This window comes from Carcharhinus amblyrhynchos, chromosome 19 (assembly GCF_965287045.1).
Source record: "Carcharhinus amblyrhynchos chromosome 19, sCarAmb.v2.hapA, whole genome shotgun sequence".
In the NCBI taxonomy this organism is placed as follows: Eukaryota; Metazoa; Chordata; class Chondrichthyes; order Carcharhiniformes; family Carcharhinidae; genus Carcharhinus; species Carcharhinus amblyrhynchos.
The window spans coordinates 11,104,317-11,122,573 of NC_137342.1; the positions used below are offsets into that span (position 1 = coordinate 11,104,317).

At 41.3% G+C, this 18,257-nt stretch overlaps 1 protein-coding gene across 1 annotated transcript in view; it reads left to right on the plus strand.

Moving 5' to 3' along the window:
• lmo3 (LIM domain only 3) overlaps window positions 1-18,257 on the plus strand; it is a 61,422-nt gene that overhangs the window by 32,772 nt on the left and 10,393 nt on the right. Inside the window, exon 3 of the mRNA XM_080207817.1 lies at window positions 17,138-17,263. Within this exon, the coding sequence (XP_080063943.1) occupies window positions 17,138-17,263 (126 nt within the window). The remainder of the gene's footprint in view (window positions 1-17,137; window positions 17,264-18,257) is intronic.

Below are 18,257 nucleotides of genomic sequence, written 5' to 3' on the forward strand. Positions count from 1 at the left end.
GACAACTTCCAGAAGATGTGGGAGAATTTCCTTGGAAGGAATATTTTTACTAACTGGTCTGTATGTGCATTGCAGATCAGTAATTAGATGAATAGACAATCATATTTAAAGTGCAAACCATTCTTGATACAAGACACTCTGCATGATTTGCAGAATTTTAGCAGTGAGCCTAATTCATGATTTCTAAAATGAAATGAGGTTATATTGAACCACTATGAAATTTAGTCTCTTCTGGGCTGCTGGAAGTGCAGTGCAGGTGGGTTGTATTTATTGTAAATTTTTAAGACTCCTGATTATTCAAAAATTGAGCATTGCCATTTGATTAATCAAGCGCAGCTATTTGATATGATTTACCTGTTTGGCTTGTTGGTAAATGATGTTTGTGCCACTTAAAGCTTTGGTCAACATTTACATGCAACACATGTAATATGGACAAAATTTACTGTCTGCAATGTCTAGAGTTTGTAAATACCTCTCCGGGAGGATCCAGTACAATCATTGGAGGGTTATAAGTACCAATCTACTGAACAGGGAAGGAAATTTACAACTTCTTTGTCGACTATAAAATCCCTACACTGCAGAAGGAGGCTTTCAGCTCGAGTTTGCAGTATCCACAATCCCACCTCAGCACTATTCCCAAAACACCACATTTACCCTGCTAATCCCTTGACACTAGGGTCAATTTAGCATGGCCAATCAACCTAACCACGTCTTTTGCACTCCGGGAGGAAAACGGGAGCACCCAGAGGAAACCCACGCTGACACAATGTGCGGACTTCACAAAGACAGTGACCCGAGGCTGAAGTTGAACCTGGGTCTCTGGAACTGAGGCAGCAGTGCTAACCGATGCTTGTGTAGCAGTTGTTTGATTTGCATTGGCAGATACAGACATGTATGATTCCAGATGGGCTGAAACATTGAACAGGATGAGGGCACAATATTGGATGCTGTCATTCACCTGTAGCCGTGTTTGTGTGATTATCACCACCTTGTGCATTTTCCAATTCTATTAATGTGGGCTGGGATATTTTATCAATTGAATCAGTTGGTAGCAGACTAGGTGTAGATGATCCTTAAGCTAAGAATCAGCCTGGCATGAAGCTGAGAAACTAGGCCCATCAAGATAGACGTCTGGGAATATGCAGGCATTTAAAAACACAACATTGAACTACACCTAAAGTTAGTAGGAAATAAGCTGTTCCATTCGTAAGCTACCTTTTTACTAGTAGCGTTCACAAATTGCTGCTACATTTCTTCTGAAATCTTTATTTCCTGGCTTTCCAGCTTGCTTTTGCAAATTTGGTGCACGAAATCTGTACTAACCCAGTGCACCTGTAATACACGCTTGCATATAAACAGGATGGTTGTAGTGTAGAGTACCTTGTGAGACCTACATTTTTTTCCTACCTCCATTCATTTCCAGAATCCAAATTTGTTTAATTCATGGAATATGAAGGCCCCCCTTTTTCAGATGTAAGGATCTTTGTGGAAAGAGACTGGCAATGAAATAGCACCTTTCACAGCCACCAGACATTTCAGAGTACTTTACAGATAATTGAGTGCTGATATGGGACATACCTCATCTACAAGAATTTTAATCTATTTTCCAGTCTGGACACAGTTAAATTCCTGACTTGCACAATCAGATGTTTACAGGTTTCGAAACCATTCCAGGACTTGGTGCATGATCTAAGCTGCAGTAGTGAGGGAGTGCTCATTGTTAGAGGTACCATCTTTCAATGCAATGTTGAACCAGAAGTTCTTGTGGTACTTCCTTTTGAGGAAGAGTTCTGGTTGGCCTACTTTTTTTCTAACCAAATTGGACTTGAGGCTGATGGTTAGTAAGGATCTGACTGACATTTCCTTTGGAAGGTAGTATAGGTACCCATTCTGTGTGAAGCAGAGATTGTAATAAATACAATATCTTTTTCCTTCTAATCCCTTGACACTGATTTTTTTACAAGTAAATGGCCATCTGTATATCTTCCAGAATAGGGTTAAACTTTCATTTAAAACGAGCAATTCTTTCTTGTATGCTGATACTCATCTGAGTGAGTCTAGTGGATGGAACTGAAGTTTGCACTGATATTTTAAAGGCTACAAATTGAAAAGGTAGTGTTGGGCAAGTTAATCATAAAATCAAACCCTACACTGCAGAAAGAGGCCATTTGGCCCATCGAGTCTGCACTGACCACAATCCCACCCAGGCTGTATCCCTGCATATTTACACGCTAATCTCTTTGGCTATGCTAAATTGCCCCTTAGTGTCTGGAGACGCGTAGCTCAATCACCCTAACCTGCACATCTTTGGACTTCCAACCAAAGCAGGAAACCCATGCAGACACGGACAATGTGCAAACTCCACACGGACCTTGCTCAGGAATCAAACCCGAGTCTCCGGAGCTGTGAAGCAGCAGTGCTAATCGCTGTGCTGCCCAAAGGGTTGGCAGAATGGGAGGTCCAAAGTCCTTATAGACTTAACTAGTAGCACTTATCAAGGCTGTAAAAAGATGAAACATTAAGAACACTACAGGCACCAGTCCAGCCCATGCTAGGTGGATTGTCAATGCTACTGCTACACTAATTTGGAAGGAATTGTGACTGGTTTTCCACCCCCACAGCATCATGTAATATAGATGGTTCATGGGATGTTGTGAAGACAGGCTTGTGACTGGTATTAGTAACCCTGTAATGCATGATTGAAGGAGATGGTGCAGTTGTGTATCTGCTGATCCAGACAGTATGAAGGTAATGGTGCACTGACTTGCTTGAGATTTGAGGTGGAGGTTGAATAGAACAGCACATCAGACTAGGTCATCTTTGTATGAATACTGCATACAATGAGTCCTTCCAACAAAGCATTGGGTATTCATTGCAGTTATCCCAGCTTCCTTTTGGTTTAGTGTGTGTATACACTAATTCATTCACTGTCAACATCACATGTATATATCTGCATGTGGCCACAAGTTAACTTTTACTTAGTCTCCCAAAGAAGTTCTAATGTTTAAATAGTGACTGTTCCTCAAATCTGCAGATGCAATGTAGCTAGGTGTTCAACTGTGAAGATCTGAATAGTTGTTGAAATGCTTTCTCCATGTGAAAACCAGCTTGCGTAGTCAAACACACTGGGCAAAATGGTGACTAGTAGCAGTGTCACTGGGTTAGTAATCCAGAGGCCTGTATAAGCTCTGAGGACAAGGATTCAAATCCTGTCCTGGTTCTGGGAAAATGAGAATTAAATTACTAATCTAGGAATTTGTCATTCAGCCCACTCTAGGGAAGGAAATCTGACACTTGTGGGTTTGGCATACCTGCAAGGCCAGATCCTCAGTACTGTGGGTGACTCTCAAATGCCTGTTGATCCACTGTGTTCAAAGGCAATTGCAAATATGCAATGAATGCAAGCGTTGCTAGTAATGCTGACATCCCTTGACAGAATAATTGATGTAAAGCCTCAAAATAGTCAATCCTACCAAGGGGTATTTCATAAGTAATGGCTAAATACAATTGTTTACAATCGGAGAATTTTGCTCTGTGCCTGAAGTATATTGCTCACTGGGAGCAGCTGGTAAGATATGTGTGGGAAAATTAGCATTGGGGCATATTGTGTGCAGCAGTTGCGTCATGTTCCTGTAATATGGAGATAATACTTTAGATTCCATGTTAGAGCTTTACTGCGTGCATCTCACCCTGGATGTATTCTCATGGCCTTCCCAAAATAAGGGCAACCCTATTAAGAGAACATCTGGTAGCAGAAGAGCAGACACAGGTTTGCAAGAGGAATCTAAGTAGCAGAATTATAGTATAGAAATAACTTAAAACTGTAAGGCCCCTTCTCTAGGCAGTTGAGTAATTCTAGCTACCCATCATATTTTGGCTAATGGTGGCCATCAGTCAGTTCATTATTAGAAAATTCCTGTCTATTTTACCTGCTATCTGTGCTAATCCTTAAACTCTGCATTCAAAATGCAAAAGTTTGTAGATCCACAATCAGCTAATTAGGTGTCTATTTGGTGTTGGAGTTGTCTGATTCTAAATCTGACATTGCATAATGGTGAGAACCTAAGCAACTTTTTGAGGATAATATGGTAAATATTACAAATAGTGTTGAAGCTAAATCTGTTAACATTAGCAAGTGTTTAAGTACAACAGTCGTATACTAAAACAGAACATGCTGGAAAACTCTGGTCTGGTCATATCTGTGGAGACAACACAATGTTTAGTCTGTATAACTTGGAACCATCTGAAAATCACTATCTTCAGATAATTCCACTGGGGCACTTGCCAAATTTGGAATTAAAACCTCTTCTAACCTTCAGTACTATTGTAAACACCGAGGCCAACTTCAATTCTGCCCTGACCACTCCAATCCTATCCACTTGCCTTTACTTTGCTTCCCAATTTCACTGAACCTTTTAACCTTGCCTGCTTTGTGGCTAATGCAGTAAGGGGTGTCCCCCTCCTGAAACCCACCAGACTGCATTGGGACCTGTGTGGAAGCGTTTTGATGTAGATTGGCTATTGGACACTTCAAGAATCAAGTCTGTTTGCACATAGTATCATAAATTCCATTGGAAAATCCCTGGAAGCAGTAATGGTGGAGGGAGGAGGAGACACAGATTCCTGTAAACATGTAGGGGAAGGTAACAACAGCATAGTGTTAGTGTCACTGGGCTAGTAATAGAGGTTGAGGCTAATGCTCTGGCAAACTTGAGTTCAAAATCCTGCCACGAGGGTAGTTGTTGAAACTTGATTAAATCTGGAATGTAAATTTTAATCATCAGCTTTTATCACAACCTTTAGGGAAGGAAATATGCCATCCTTACCTAGTCTGTCCAACTTGACTCTTAACCCCAGCAAATGGTTGACTCTGAACTGCCCTCTTGAATCAGTACAAGGGTAATTGGGAGTGGGCATTAAATGATGACCCCACAAGTTTCTGCCTACATTCCATGATGTGCATCAAGGGATTTGGATGAATGGCTGTTTAATCTGCTTCTGGTGGTGATAGCTGAGGGAAGAAGGGTGGACAAGGATCTTTGGATAACTTCCTGTTCTTCATATGACATGGGATCATTTTACAAATCTGAAAGAGGCAGAGAGAAGCTCTATAACATCTTCACTAAGATTGTACCTCCTGAAATGCAGAATTCCCTCTGCACTAATACCAGACTATTATTGGACTTGCTCAAGTCTTGGAGCACGGCTAAGTCTCTTGTGCATAGTATATTTTGCCATAGCGTAGCTCTTTAATGTTTGAGCAAGTCCATACATTGCTGCATCAGTAAAAGAGCTGAGTGTAATGTAAAGAAGGCTGTAGCATTAACAGTCTGCACTCATTCACTTGGAAGTTAGTGAGACAGTGAGTTATTGAAGCAGAGGGATGTTGGTTGAGCAATATCCTTTTATTACCTTGCATTGTTGAGTTAACCTGCCAAGTGTTTCAGTAGATATATTCAGAACTCCAAAAATAAAATCACTTCAGACTCGTAAGCTCTTGTAACTGTTGGAACCTACTCTTTTTTTGCAAAGGAAGCAAGCAGACATGGCCTTTTGGATCAGCTTAAATGATACATTCTATTGGAAAATAACTAGTGGCCCAATGACACACAATCAAACCCAGTGCTGAGATAGAGAATAAAGTGTTTTTTACATAGCTTTCCTCCTCTTTAATCAAAAACCTCGTTTGCAGAAAATAAAATGGCAGGAAGTTGCAGCCTTTAAGTGGGGTTGCAGGAAGCCCAATAAATGTCTCCAAAGCTTAAATACTGTCACTAACAAAAATCTTTTGGGTTCAGTCATTTAATGCACGAACTTTTGTGGGGAGTAGTCCAACAATTAGAGCCACTGATCCGTGAGTGCTCCGAAGGTGTGTAGGTTAGGTTGATTGGCCATGCCAATGTCAGGGAATTAACAGGGTAAATGAGTGGGGTTATGGGGATGGGGCCAGGGTGGATTTGATGGTGCAGACTCTGGGCCAAATGGCCACCTCACACTATAGGGATTCTACTCTAATTAGTGTATGTTATCTGTTGCAAGCTCCTAAAGTTTCCCAGAACTGGGCAGATTTTCCCAATGTGTGACTAATGTCCCAAGTTGCTAGTTTTGATCTTGCCAAGAGGAGATAAAATTATTTTTTCACTTTCTGTAATTGATTCTGATGTCGAGCCCTCTTGCCAACTCAGTCAATTTTGGGTAAAATGGTTCCCCCAACTACAAACATGACTGCTTTAACTCTTGCTTAATTGAAGTCATGCACCCTTTAGAAAAGTGTGGCGCCCTTCAGTGTAGGCATTGTGCTAATGCTGCAAAGCTCTGATTAAAAGAACTCTTTAAATCATTTTGTAATTGCAATATGTTGTGACTAAAACCACTGCATACTAATTTCTGAACTATGGTGTAATTTATTGCCTAAACATCCATTTAATAGAACAGGGTGAGTGATTATCGCAATGCCTCCACACAACAAAGGAGTCCACTAGTGTCTTTGTGCAAATGATTGGGTGAAAATGCTCGCAGTAAACAAACAACTGAACTTTGTCAGTTGTAAGTGAAAAGCAGGATGGGGGGGAAAGAGAATGAACAAGTACTCTTTGGTCTGCCTTTTTAGAGTTGTTTTGCAACAGGAGCATTGATTTGCAGCTAATTAAATCAAGTTTCTGCATCTCTGCACCCAAGTCTGAAAGCTGACAGTTTGGTAAAATGTACCCTTGTAAGGTTTGCCCTCTTAGGAAACAGGGTAATAATTCATCATTAGGACATCAGAGTGCAGGTGTAGATGAAAACTGATGGAGCCTCCAGTGAGGCCCAGAATGTGTAAGGAGGAAAATTTTATCTGAAGTACAATTCCCCGGTTGCAGCAGAGAATAATTAAGATAATATTGCTTCAAGAGTTGTTTAATGATTAAAAATCACATATGCAGAATCCATAAATTGGAGGGCAACAAATTGGAAGGATGGAGTTTCACAATCGCCTGGCAGGGCTGTGTTCTGTGCAGCGCAGTGGAAATCGTACGACTGGCAGAGCGGCAGCTGAAGAGGCCACGAGAGACTAGGCTTATTCCAAGGACTTTGTTTAGTTGCAACAAATCATTTGTCTGTTATTAACCCAGAGCTTGTAATTATGCAGATTGCCATAGATTTTCCTCGGCCTGGAAGTTAGATTGAGGGTTGTTCACACTATAGCAGGCAGCTCAGGGCTGGCCATGCATTACTGAACTTGCCACATTTATCATGTTGACTGATGGCAGGAGAAGCAGGTCTCAGGTCCCAGTGGTTAATGTAGTGGGTAATTAACTGTCATTTGCCTAGTAATAGGCTGATGATCAATGGTTTGTGTGGAAACAAATTCTAATCAGGTAGCTGATAAATGCTTGGGGAACCAGAGCAATTTAAATGGGCTGGATCGGGGAAAAGGGGACTGCAGATACTGAAATTTAATAATGAAATTAATCTCTTCTTTTGAGGCTAAATTAAAAATTGTTCTCAAAAATAACTTTCGTTTCAACTAAGATGTTGAATGTGTACCGAGGCTGCAAATCTATCCTGGGATGGGCTACAGTAGTGAGCACAGAATTGCTCTTCCCTTTGACCCAAATTTACTTTTCATATCAAAGTCCATGCCTTTTACATCAAGCTAAACAAAATGGGAGCAGACTTTGGATTTAAAACGGAGCATTGTTTTGTTATCCGACTGAATCTATAGACAATACCCTCCTTTTTTAATTGGGTGACACCCCCCCTGCCAAACCCAGCTAAGACCCAAACAATTTGTGCTTTGGCAAATAGTATTTCTCAATTCAATGACCTCAATACATTGGCCTGGGATTTGTTAAGAAAATAAGTGAGCTTAATGACATAGCTGTTATTGCATAAATGTCAATTTGTAATACAGAAGAAATACCTTAAATTATGAATTGTGCCTCTTTGTGCAACTTTCTGAAGTTAGCTTTGTGAAGGCAGCATGTCACACTCCAGTGAGTGTCAGGCATTTCTACATTTACCCTGTTGAGCATGACTTAAAGCTCTCAAAACTACGGTCTGTGCTTAATGACATGCTGTCTTTGTTCCTGCGCTACTACTCAACCCCTCTGACCGAGAAAAGGGAACAGTTTAAACTTTGCAATATCATTCCCGCAGCTTGAATATTCATACTTGTTTAATGGTTACATTTGTTCATTGCCCATGATCAAAATGTTTATGTATAAGGTGTCTATCTTACCCTGAGTAATTTTCCAAGTTTAAATAATCCAGCAGCAAGTTCTTGAGAATTAAGAAATACAGCTATTAATCTTGCCCCAAATATTTTTAAAATGTGATCTCTACTCATGCATATTATCCCACAAAGATTTGATGAAGATAAAAGTAAAACAATATAGGTGATAACGCATCACCAATTTCTCTAAAGCAATTGGGACTGAGCTATTTTTTGAAAAAAAAGCTAATCTAGCCAGTAATGGTCAAGTTCCATGAAATTGAAAAACTCATGATTTTCTCAGCCTCCTTGCAGTAGGCCTGTGGTTTCTTGGATGAGTTGGCACTTCAGAAGTGAAGGTCTTGTAAAGTGCATTCTCAGCTGTGAAGCTTGTTTTGCTGTCTGACTCCACTATCACTCCCTTTCCCTGGCCTTGGAGCAATGTTTTCCTGACACTTTTTATTTCAATGGTAGATCTCTACACGTATTCACTTCAGATGTTCGGCACCAATTCAGGCATGTCATGGAAATTGTAGGAAAGACATTTAGAAAATGGGATTATGGTTTTGGATTTGGGCTTTGAAAGGCCTCTTTCTTCCTGGTCCTGGAAGCCTCCCTCTTTCTGGCACTTGAGGCAGCAGGTTCCAAGTGCTGCAGATTTTGAGAACGAATTGCTGCTTGGTCCACATGAAGGATTCAAACTTTATAGGAGTTTTCTCTACTAACTTTGAAAGCAATTTGTTGTGGCTTGTACATGGCTTATAGAACTGCAATGCACGTCTACTTCTCCCTAGCACCAGTGAGGTTCCTCTTTGACCTTGCATCTTATTAGCTTGGCTTCCCACATTGCCTACATTGGGTCTGGCCAGATCATGTGACCCTTCAGGCACATCCCTTTTAAGGGACCAAACTTTCAAAAAGGGAGTAGTTGGGAAATTTGTACTCATTTCTGGAAAAGTACAGCTGAAATCTGAAGTGAGACAACATGTACCATAACTTGAACATTTTTGTCATCCAGATATGATAGTGAAACTAGACCAAACTTTCCATGGATGTGATCTCCTTCTGCCTGAGGTAGTTGAGCAATGCCATTCCTGGGGGCTTGGGGAGGACTTCAAGGTACTGTCTAGTAGACAGGGCAGTATACCTGCCACAAGATAGCTGCATAGTGAATTGTGACTCTGCAATGCTTGAGTGCCCTTTTCAACCTGCAGTGAGAAACCTTGGCCTCATATGAGATGACTTCATACATTGCAGGTCAACCCTAACTATTTTATACTGGGTTGGCTGCCTACACCTGATGTCCGTGATGCTACATTGTATGATTTGATACTCTAATGACAAGTTTGTTGCCATTGATTTGAGGAAGTAGGTCCAAATGGGAGAAATTACAGCCCTTTTTTATATGCTAGAGATAGTGACCTCTCATCTTTTCTAAGAGTAGAGGTCAGTCGAACACCAACTTTTGGAGCTAATGCTATTCACTGGTTCTGAAGCCATGCTTGCAACAATCTCATAACTGATGTAAGCTCTCCTTGAAGGCCTAACTTAAGGTAGAATTCTAATTTCTGTTGAACCTCCTGCAGTTTGGTAGTTGTGATGTCTCAATCCGTGTCTCCAACATTTCAGGCAATTGCCAATCTATATGCATTCCAAAACCGAGTGAAGCTGAAGATGTGACGTTTCAGTGATGGGCAGCAAGTGACTTCAGAAAATGCAGCCATATGGTACTTGGATTTAAGTGGGAAATGAGATGAAAATCTATCCATCAGTTACCTGTTTGTGATATCAAGATGCTGGCATTGGGCTGGAGTGGGCACAGTAAGAAATCTTGTCACACCAGGTTAAAGCCCAACAAGTTTATCTGGTAGCATGAACTACCAAATAAAACTGTTGGACTTTAACCAGATGTTACCTGTTTAATACACGTTGACTAACACGGAATCCCTACCCTAGCATAGGGAGGTATTGACAGAAACTCGGACTATGGCTTTAACCAGTGCTAATGTTTAGCATTACAGCTGCATAACCTGTAAGGTGTCTTTCCCCTTGGCCATGATGGGTTCGAGTCTACTGATTAGCGCATAAAGGTGAGTCTGGCTGTGGTGACTGTTCCTTGATCTCTTCTGTTCACATGCATTTGGGAATAGTTTAAAAAGTAGCTCCCATCATTCATTTTTTAATGATATGCTGGACAGTATGGAACTCCATTGCTTACACTTGAATATCTTGCTACCTGAACTTTGGTTTTTTAACAGCTTGTGCTCCCTCTTTAATCAGCAATTCCTGTCTACTGTCCTATTACAGTAAGCTTTTCAAATTATTTTGTAACAGCCATTTGGACAGTTGTTAATTTCTTTGGTTCAGGGTCATGTTTCTTATATAAACTGGAGCCAGGCAGTGGAACCATGTGTTTGTGCTTTAGAGTTCCAGCACACACTGAATTGACTGAGTATCATGTTGCCAGTTGCATATTTAAATTGATGTTGTTACTTCAGTGACATTCTTGGGGGCACTAATTGGTTGGCAATTTTGCAGCCCCTTTGGCACAATCCCATGGGCTGTTTCTGCCAATTCCCAATCTTCCAGTGATTGTTGAAACCAAAGATCTGTGACCTAGGTCCTCCATTCTGTTTTGTTTTGGGCTCAATTTTTCCAGGCTCGGTTTTACCCTAGCATTAAATCAAATTTGGTTTTTACAGCACTGGTTTAAGAAATATCACTACAGTAAAGAGTATCTATGTTGGAAGTCTAGAGATGCTTTGCTACCTTGATCACTGGATCATTCAATCTGTTTATACAATGCATTTCACATCTGACTTGAAAAATCAATATTTTTTAGTGCAAATATTTCTGGGCAGAGTAAGATGCCACAGTAAGTGACCAACTATCGAATGTAGATTGAATGACCCCTCTGTGGGATAACTCCATTCTGCAAATGTGATTGACAAGCTTTCAGCCACTTGAATGTGCCTATTAAATTTCAAATTGTCTCTGGCTGAGTGCAAAACCAACTCATGGTCCCCTTCTGAATAGGCACATTAAAGTTTTCCAAACTCTGCACTGAAATCAAAGATTTCAAACTAATTCCCTTCTCTTTCCCTTGTGTTTCAATCATCTCTAGAACTAATACATGAGCTCGGAACCTGGGAAATGTTGCTATTTGCAGGGTGTATTTACAGTTGGCTGTGTGAAGCCTTGTGCCTTTGAAAGCATCAATTTGGAAGATCTCGCCTACATGGGTAGGCGTGTGGTGATTCGGGGCTCTTCGACAACAAAGTGCTGATCCTGTAAGCTGCTGACCTCCGAGCTGTTTTGGTGACCTCCACTGGCAATGTAACGAAGATGGTTGAATATTCCTGCAGATTCTCTTGAACCAGATCATCCACTTTCGAGCGCAACCCCTTGGCTAAGTCTGGCCCCCTGGGTGCTAACTGGGAATAACATTCTGATCTAAAGCAAAGTGCCCTTTGGCAATCATCCCTAATATGTACAATTAAACATCATCAACTTAAGTCCTTTAAACATGCAAAAAATTGGCTCTTTGCTGGTGTCCCACTGGAATATTTTAAACTAAAGTTTGATGGTTTGTTATTTCTAATTCCATAAAGTGCAGGATCCATAATTTGAAAATGATTTGTCAGTAGTGATGAGGGAAATTTGTAGAACAAAGCTGCAGGGCATGAGGTTGGATTTGGGCATTGTTTGTACCACACTGATAAATGGAATATAATCACCATTCCCAAGTGTGGCTTCATTAGGTGGTATAATGCAGAGAAGGAGGAGAAAAGATTGAGAAAGCTCAGACAACATAAAAAGATATTCTAGAAATCATCCTTATTGAAAACCCAGTTTCTAATTTTAAGTTGTCTTGATGGAAAAACACAGTAAAAAGTCTGACAACACCAGGTTTTAGTCCAACCTATTTATTTGATAATATTCTCACAAGCTTTCGAGGGGACAAGAAAGAGGCTGTCCCCTCGAAAGCTTGAGAATATTATCAAATAAATAGGTTGGACTAAAACCTGGTGTTGTCAGACTTTTTACTGTGTTTACGCCAGTCCAACGCCGGCATACCCACATCATGATGGAAAAACAGCAGAGGTCTGGAGACAATGCGCTATTTCTAGTTTAAGAACAGGACAAATTGCTAGAAATTTCATTGATACAAGCTTGTGTTCTCATGTAGAACTCTGCCCCAATATTGGAAAACCCACTCTGGCATAATGGTGTTTCTGCGTAGTGACTACATTGATTCCACTTTGGACTAGATTAAGGGAGTCGTAGCCAGCCATGCAATCCTGGTTTGAACCCCATTTTGTGCTTGTTAGTCAGCTTCTGCCATACTGAATGGAGGGGCTGTCCACCTGACCTAGACCCCTTTTGGGGGCTGGGAGAGAGCAATGAGCCGAGCTGGCTGTAACCGTTTGCTCGTAAGAACAACCCTGCTGAAATCCTGTGGATGTTGCACCTGAGCTAAATGTCTTTTAGCGGTAACCGTTGGCCAGTGTCTCTTCAAAGAATGGGCACTTGTTGGATGCATTATATCTGAGTAAGCAACTTAGGAAGAAAATTAGTTACAAATACAGTAGTGCAGTGTCTGTTAATGTTGATTGTGAACACAACTCATCAAAATTTCAACTGGGGAGACTTTTTCTATCCATTCTGATGCCCTTGTATTGAATAGCAAATAAAGGGGACATGTTAGACGAGCAAAGTACATGGCTGAGTACTTTTAATATTCTTTTATTTCACTTTAGGAATTAATTTGTGGTCCCAGCACTGCTGTCCAGTTGGTGAAACCGTGAAATTGCAATCTTGGATAGGCAAGGTGGCTGAATTTGCCTCCTTTATCACTATGCTTTAGAGCAAACCTATCCAAGCTGCTAACTGTATATGCAAAAAATCTAGTTTCTTTTTGTTTCCACAAAGTGCTAGCAGTTGGGCTACATGATCAAAATGCAAACAGCTAATTTCAGTAACTAATTATATTCTGCAGTATATGCACCATATGTTTAGCAAGACTGGAGGTGCTGTTGTGGCCCATTTCGTACTGCAGTACTCCCCAGTGTAATGATGCCTGTTCTATGATTACGATTACTAGTACCATCGGGGGGACAGCTGGAACATTACCACAACTGTTCAATGCCGGCGCTGGGATCTCCTTTTGCTGTGGAAAATGTGCACGGAGACCTCTGTAAAGATGTTTGCCTTGGTCCCAGTCTTGCTAGCAAACTTTTACAGCACAGAGATGCTATAAAGTGTTGTTCAATATTCCGCAACACCCCTCTCTGCTGAACATGCTCTAATTGGGGTAACTTTGAGGCACTCTTTCCGTATGGAATACTGCTAGCTGGAAGCACAGGCTGGACATGGCCCTTTTACAACATTACAGGAGAATCCCTGCAGCCAATTGGTCAAGTCCAGTCAGGAGCATTAGGCATTGAGTGGCAATCGACTTGAGAGCAGCCTTGAAGTACATCTCTCTTTTGTAGCTTTTCCAGAGGAAAAAGAAAGAAATGAAGAAATTTTCTGACTTTTCTAAAACCTTCTCATTCTATCTAGTTAAAGTTTACTTGTCACAAGTAGGCTTACAGTAGCTTCATTGTAGCATGAATGTGAAAATCCCCTAGTCTCCACACTCCACCTGTTTGGGTACACGGAGGGAGAATTTGGTATGGCCAATGCATCTAACCAGCGTGTCTTTCAGAATGTTGGTGGGGGAGAACTGGAGCACCTGGAGGGAACCCACACAGACATGGGGAGAATGTGCAGACTCCATACTGAGTGACCTGAGCTAGGAATTAAAGCAGGTCCCTGGCGCTGAGGCAGCACTGCTGCCTCATTGTCACCCCAGGAGTATCAATTAAATCACCTGGTTAAGTTGACAATCTTGCATTCAATCATTACTCATTCTCAGCTGTTGGTTGAACTTCAACCAACTAACTTCATGCTAAGGAAACTCTTGTTTTCAAGAAATGTAATGATGTTCCCAACCTCCCCATTGGAAAGCTAGCAGGTTTTGTACTTTGCCCTGCTCTCAATGGGAACTCCCAATATTTTCCTTCAGGCCAGTCTGGATCAGTACAAGTAGTGGTCGCTCAAATTCTAGGTTCACAGGAAAAATTCCCATGGATTAGTGGTGGACCTTGTTGAAATTGGCCTTTTTTAGAGCCTGTGGGTTTTTAAACTGTTTGCAGGGTTCAAGGATAACTTGCACTTGTGCCTGTATGTTGAGGTTTTACCCACTATATCAAATGCTGACCATGCCATTTTGCAACAATAGTTTAATCCTTTACTTCATGGCCAAAATTCTCCACAAGCAATTGTAGTGTTTGGAGTCACTTTAGGTTTTCCACTTTATTGAACCGGTTTGAGGGGCTGAATGGCCTATTCCTGTTCCCACTTCATGGCAATTATCTATGGTCTATCCATAAGTCTTGGATACCTGTAACAAAGGCAACTACATAATGAGGGATGGGCTGACCAGGCTTGGCAAGCAGCTAACGTAGACTGAGTGTGAACAATCAAGGTTGAAGTTCTGCAGGATTATATTGATTTTTGTCTATGCTAAATTGTAAGAAGTTCTGGTCTATTGCTCAGTTGAGTTAGTGTTTCATTAGTAACGGGGAACTAATCTCTTGAAGGCCACCTGAATATCCCTGACGGGCAAGCCACATTATTTGGTTGTGGGGAGGAATCCAAATTGAATGAGACAAAGCAGCTTGCTGATTGGCATCCATCGATCACAGTAAACACTCACTCCCTCCACCACTAACAGTGGCAGCAGTGTACACTATCTACAAGATGCACTGCAGCAACTTGAGGCTCCTTCAACATCCCCCTTCCAAACCTGTGACCTACCACCTAGAAGGATGAGCAATAGATGAATGGGAATATGACAACCTGCAAGTTCCCCTCAACTTCAAACAGTATTGTGTTCCTTCATTCACTGGGTCAGAATGTGACTCCCGTCACTTCATGCAGGGAGACCAAAGAATATATCTGTGTGTTTGCTTAAATGTCAAACCACTAGAAGTTCTACCTTAAATTCTCTGGATTAATTTCATCTCTTTGACCCTTCTCTACTTGATGCCTCTTCCTTACTGCCTGATGTGTCATTTTCTATCTTAACCTTTTGCAGTGACTTTGGACTGCCACTAGGAGGCAGCCTCTTATCTAGTGTTGGAGATCTATTCTCCAGAATAAAGTGCACCATATGGATTTACAGGGAGGGGATGGGCTGTGACTAGGATAGCCGTACCTTACAGCAATTCCTAATTGCAATATGGAATAAATATTAACAGGGTATGGGAGCAGCTAAAATCAAGTGGCTCAATTGGAGATGCATACAGTGGATGTGGGCTAATGCTGGTTAACACAAACGCACTTGGAGATTTTGTATTACTTTCTACATTGTCACAGAATAACATACAAGTATATTTTTGGCTTTCCAAGTTGTATATTCGAGTGATATGTAGTACTTCTGACAAAGCTTTGGTCAGAATATTTTGGGCAGATCTGGGTTTTGCTCCATCACTCTCTGGGTTAGTTCTGGCCCCTGTTTGATGTTGACACTGGGTATCTGGGGTATATTTGTTTCAGTTGTCAGCAGCACCAACCACCCTCCTTGTCCCCCACACAGTAAAATTGTGTATTGGCAGGTGAACAATCTGACTTGGCATGCTCTACATTTTTTGTCATTTGGATCCAAATAAGCTACTGTTTCCCAAGGCACCCTGCAGAGGTGTTAGTCTTTTAAATTATTTAAATAAGAATAATGACTGCAGCTATATGAAAAGCAGAGCTGGCCAAAGCCATTATTGCAATGGGGGGGGGGGGGGGGGGGTGTTGTGGATGGAAACCATAAAATGTTGGAAGTACTGCTAATCTCTAAACTGCTTTGCCTTTTGAGTTGCAGTTATTAAAGGCCTGAGATTTCTTTTGCCTGCTTTGAACATTTGAGAATTATCGAGATCTTTGTCCATTTTGTCCCAATGTTGCTCTCCTCCCAATGATTGTGCTTGCTCTCAAACTAGAATCCATTTAAGATGCATTTGTCTTGCAATGAAATGCTTCATATGTTGTCTTACAGTTTAAGGGTGACAGCCCATTGTATGTGCCGGTACATCACTAACCAATAATTCCTGTTCCCCTTTTCAAGCATTTATCCAGTTCCATTACTGTTGGATCCGCTTTCCAGCACCTTTCTCAGGCCATGGGTTATTTATGGTATCTTGCTGTATTTGTATATTTAAAGAATTTCATTTGATCCTTTTTGGTTCTTTGGCCAATTAGCTGTGACCTTTTGGTTACTGACCCACTCCATCAAAGTATCATAAAACTGAGCCCTTCTGTTAACACTCCCCTTCTCGTGCTTTTAAACCTTCCGTATAACAGAAGCACTGCATCCCTGGTACCATCTCCGCTGCAAGATGAGTCACCAGTGTAAGCACTTGTGCTCCCTTGGACCCTTTGATTAGGCAGAGGCTTTCTAATGAAATGGTTGCAAAATGGACACTGCTGTTGTATTTTTAGTGTCACACAGGCTTACATTAACACCGCAATGAAGTTACTGTGAAAATCCCCCTAGTCGCCACAGTCTGGCACCTGTTCAGCCACACTGAGGGAGAATTTAGCGTGGCCAGTATATCTAACCAGAGCACCTGGAGGAAACCTACACAGACACGGGGGAGAACGTGCAGACTCCTCCACGGTGGCCCAAGCTGGGAATTGAACCCAGGTTCCTGACGCTGAGGAAGCAGTGCTAACTATTGTGCCACCGTGATGTACAAACTCTGCAGTGACCCCAGCTGGGCATCAAACCAGGGTCCCTGGTGCTGTGGGCCTGTAGTGCTTGCCACCATGGGTGGAAGCAGACAAGCTCTCGGGGTGCATTTCCTCCTGGTCCTTTTTAAAAATTTCATCTTCCGCATTTTGCAGGTTGTTCGGTGTGACGGGGAATTGTGCGGCATGCAGCAAGCTGATTCCTGCCTTTGAGATGGTAATGAGAGCCAAGGACAATGTTTATCACCTGGACTGTTTTGCGTGTCAACTCTGTAATCAAAGGTACAATTTTTTTGATCAAAAGTCCTCGTCAATGATGCATATGGAAACCCAATTAGTTAAAAGAATGTAACATCTGTTACTCACTGTAAATTCATATCGTTTTTCTGAAACCCATCTGCTTTATATTAAATTTTTGACGATCGCAAATGTCGTCCATTAATCACCTCAAAGTCTGCCTTGACTATATAATGCTGCCACCCGCGTGCCCCCCACCCCCATACCCACACCCAGAGAAAAAGCAATGAACATTCTTCAAGTAACTTAATGCCAGAGTTAGCGGCATAAAGTATTCATTGAAAAATTCAGTCGGGTTCTGAATAACCAATAATGTTCATGGGGTTAAACAAATTAATAGTAAAGCGTGTTTAAATAGTGATGGAGATACCAGCACTTGCCAAGAAGCCAGCGCTGCACATTAATAGGAAAATTCATTAACGTTCCCACAGCCTTCGGGGGCCCTCCTGCCAACTGAAGGCCCCAGGGGGTAATAATTGTATTGAAGTCCATAAATATGTAGGATCTAATATAGAATGATACATTGAAGAATGTTTGTTCATTAGCTTGTGGCTGAGGTGCACGTATATTAAATTTAATTAATATTTTAGGAAATGAAAAAACTATTATTTTGATCGTGAAATTACTGTTTTCTTGGGGAATTAAAATCATTTGCTTTTTAATTTTCTTAAATGGCAGAAAAGTAGCAGGCATGAAACTGGAATTGCTTCTGTTAGTGTTATTGTGTAATATTCAATATTGAGAATTATTACCCAAAAAGATGGAAGTGTTTGACTTGGGATAAGAGCTTTTAGCTGATCTGATGGCAAAGCAAAATGGACGAGAGCTATCTCAACAGAGCCATTTTAGTCATATTTAACCCTACAGCATGGTGACAGGAGAAGGTGCTTGGAGTGCAGTGCACAACCCAAGCCACAAATTAGCCCTGTCAATGATTGACCACATTTGGTGATGGGCGGGGGCTTGGATTCAGTAAATA